Source organism: Crocuta crocuta, unplaced genomic scaffold (assembly GCF_008692635.1).
Source record: "Crocuta crocuta isolate KB4526 unplaced genomic scaffold, BGI_CrCroc_1.0 scaffold61, whole genome shotgun sequence".
Classification (NCBI taxonomy): domain Eukaryota; kingdom Metazoa; phylum Chordata; class Mammalia; order Carnivora; family Hyaenidae; genus Crocuta; species Crocuta crocuta.
In genome coordinates, this window is record NW_027528369.1 from 10,426,320 (window position 1) to 10,429,902 (window position 3,583).

At 67.4% G+C, this 3,583-nt stretch overlaps 1 protein-coding gene across 1 annotated transcript in view; it reads left to right on the forward strand.

Annotated features, from left to right (window-relative positions):
* Window positions 1–327: 327 nt before the first annotated feature.
* ZFPM1 (zinc finger protein, FOG family member 1) overlaps window positions 328–3,583 on the forward strand; it is a 33,459-nt gene continuing 30,203 nt past the window's right edge. The window contains exons 1-4 of the mRNA XM_077754185.1: window positions 328–356; window positions 757–956; window positions 1,345–1,455; window positions 2,690–2,839. Of these exons, the coding sequence (XP_077610311.1) occupies window positions 328–356; window positions 757–956; window positions 1,345–1,455; window positions 2,690–2,839 (490 nt within the window). The remainder of the gene's footprint in view (window positions 357–756; window positions 957–1,344; window positions 1,456–2,689; window positions 2,840–3,583) is intronic.

Sequence of the window (3,583 nt, forward strand, 5' to 3'; positions counted from 1 at the left end):
CCAGCGATAACGTGGCAGAGGCGGGGAGTGGGTGAGGGCGGCGCAGGGAGAGCACTAGGCTTTGGTGAGAAGCCCCTGACGTAGCAAAACGTGGCCTGTCTTTCTGGGGAGAAGGCACTGGCCTTCACACCCCCCACGAGGATCATGATGTACAAGAGGTTGGGAACCACCGGCCACAGGGGCGTGGACCACCCCAGGCACGTCTCCATCTGCTGCTTGATTGCCTCCAGGGACGGGGAGCTCAGCCCCTGAGAGGTGGCCATTCCACATGCCTCAGGTGCCTTCTGTGCCTGGACCCGGGGAGAGCGGGCCGCGTTCCGCACCGCCATGCACCCCCATCGTGTGGATCTGCAGCTGTTGGCAAGGCTTCCCGACGTTTCTTCTGGCTTGGTTTCCTCAGCAGCAAGAGGGCCTGGCTGCTGTGGGGTCTGTGCCCTGGGCCCAGAAGGGCACCCCCTCCCCTCCCAAGGAGAATGAGTAGGGGGGGTCTGTGAGTCGGGCCCCTCCCCACGTCCGCCCCGTGATGGGCGTCATCTCTGAGGATGGGGGAGGGGCAGGAGGCAGCCCCGGGGCCCAGGCCGAGACCCCCGGGGGGGCCGGGGGAGACGGGGGAGCAGAATAAGGGTGGACACCTGCTCACCACTGTCCCCTCTGCCCGGGCCCTGGACCCGCTAGTCTGACCTTGGGTCGCTGCCCTGACCGGGGGCACCTTGGCTCCTCTGGCTCCCCCGCTCCTGGGAGGTCTCTGGGCTGCAGGCCCAGCTTCCCAGCTGTGAGGGGGGCTCCGGGGAACCCCACTGCGGGAGCCTCCCGGGGCAGGCGGACCGGAGTCCGGTGCCGGGGCCCGCGGCTCTCCGACCCCAGCAGCTCAGCTGCCGACACCTGTGTCCGCAGCTGTGCCCCCTCAGCCATTTACTCGTTCGCGGCGTTCTCTGAGCACTTCCTGTGCGCCGGACGTGGGGCCGCCCTCAGGAAGCTCCCGAACCTCGGTCCCTGGGTGTGGGGGGCTTCCCGGAGGAGGCGTCCCGGGTCCAGGAGAGGCTTGCCCTCACATCTCGGGGGCTCTGCATCCCCGGAAGGGCGCACTTAGGGTCAGGTGAGGGCCGTGCCCCACGCACCCCCAGAGTCCCCGTTGCTGCTCCCACAGCTTGGAACAGAGTGGAGGGGGGAGCACGCTGCCCCCGGTGCTGGGAGACCTGGGGGGCTGGGCCACCGTCCCGGCGGGAGGGGTCAGCGGGCCAGCAGCGGTGGACGGGACGGCAAGGTGGGGCGAAGTGGGCACGAGTGCTGGGCGCCCCCCCCGACCCCCGGAGCCTCACCCCTCCCGTCCGGCTGTGTCTGCAGGCTCCCTCGGAGACGTGGAGGCTACAGAAGACGCTCAGGCCATGGACACGGGCCGCCCCGAGCAGGAGGCCGCAGCGGAGGCGCCCGAGGCGCTGAGCCCTTCCAGTGCAGGTGGGTCGGGGCGGGGGCCCCACAGGCCAGAGCCGGGCCGCGTGCTGCCCACCCCCCCATGGCCTTGCCTGGGACCTCACGCGAGCCAAGTCCTTCTGGGACTCAGTCTCCTCACCTGTGAAATGGGTGTCTGTGGGTTGACTGCTCAGCAGTCTCCCGCCGGGGCCCTGACGCCCGGGGGGGAGGGGGTTGGGGGGGAAAGGAGACACACACACCTCAGCACGAGGGTCTCAAGAGCCCAGCCCCTTCCGGTGCAGCTGGGGCGATGCCCCTGGGGACAGTCACGGGCCACTGAGTGACCTTGGGAGAGCCATGCCCTCTTCCAGCCTCACTTTACCCTCTGTGGAATGGGGACAGCGAGGCCTCGCCTGGCTGCAGCCACGGCCTCAGCACGCACAGTCTCAGTACATAGCAGGCCGTCAGGTCAGGTACTGACCCCATTTTACAGACGAGGGGATGAGGCCCAGAGAGGTTAAGTGGCTTCCGCGCTCACACACCAGTAAGCACCCAGGCCCGCGTCCGACCCCAGGTCTGGATTCAGGTTGATTCCCCTTTGTGCCCAATGCCTGCTCCCCCCACCCCGGGCCCTGGATCCTTTCTTGGGACCCTCCTGGTGGTAATTTCGTGGGGGGGAGGTGGTGTCGGGGGGAGTCCTGGACGTGAATTAACCGCCAGGAGGCCTGCTCTGGCCTCAGCGAAGGCAGCTTGCTGGCTACCCCTGGATCCCCAGGAGGAGGGGGCTCGCTGAGGGGGAGGCCCTGGGGGAGGTCGGCAGCCTCCACCCCTCTTTCCGGAGATCACTTGGGGCGGGAGACTAGTGGGGGATCTGGTCTGGCACCCCTCTCCCCGCCCCCACCCTGCTGGCTGTGGCCCGTGATCTTACCCCCGTTCAGCACGCAGAGGATGCGCAGAGAAGGGGGTGCCCGGGCGGCAGCACCTGCCGGTGGAATGGCAAGTGGGCAGCAGCGCTCTGCTGGGCGGGGCTGGGGCACAGAGACCCCAGGCAGAGCGTGGGGACCCCCATCCCCAGCGTCTCCCGGTCTCAGAGCATCAGTGTCCCCCTGGATGGCCAGAGGCAGGGGTCCAACCAGCCTCATGCTCTGAGAGCTGGTGGCCCCTCTGTCCCTTTCCCCAGGGGCAGGCCCCTCGGGACTTGCCCCTCCGCTCACACAGGGACAGTGGCCGGGGGGCCGGGGTCGTGCACCGGGCTCTGCTGCTGGTTCTTGCCCATCAGTACCTCTGCCACCACCCTCCGCCATGCCTGCCCCCAGGGCCCGTGCTCTGCCCTGCCTGAGCCTCGGTGTCCGGGCCTGGGTCTGGGCGGCCGAGGCTGCAGCCGTGCACGGGGGCCCCGCATCACCACCGCCATCACCACCGCCGGAAGGTGCTGCGCGCTAACGGGGGCGCCTGATCTGCCAAAGGGCAGGTGGCTGTTACTGGTGGACTTTGACCCCGCGGCTTTCCAGGGGAGCCGGGCCCCTTATCTGATCTGCTCGCTGGGGCTGCATGGGGTGGGTGGGGGCGGGGCCAGGGAAAGAGCTGGAAAAAACAGCCGGGGTTGCACCTGGCACAGGCCGTGGCGATAACGCAGCGATGGGCGAGATAAGGCGGCGGAGCGCTATCTGCCTCCCGGGCGGGCCCAGCGCGGCTCCCGCGCGGTGGCTGGAGCTCAGATGCCAGCCACGTTGATTTATAGCCAAAAATAATAGGACTTTTATACTGTGTGATTGATTTATTTGATGTTAATCACGGCCCTTATCTTGGGTATTAATAATCTGCCGGGCGTGTGACGTCACCAAGGGGGGGGGCTTTTATGGGAGTTCATCGATTGGGGGCTGCCGGAGTTATCAGGCTCGGCGGGGAAGGCAGAGATGCCCTTTGGNGCCTGGGTGTGCCTGCTAGGCCACCCTGCCCTCTAATTATTAGCAGCCGGTGGAGTAGCAATTATCGCTGCAATTAATGAGGAGATGAAGGGTTCTGAAGGCCAAGGAGAAAACTGAGGTGTCTGTCCCCGAATCAGAGCAGACCGCGGGCATGTGCTCCCCCACGTGGGTCTCGGCATCCCTCCCGGCCACGGGGGCAGGTGGGGAGGCGGCGACTCGGTGCCCAGAGGCGGCGGGGCCTGCTG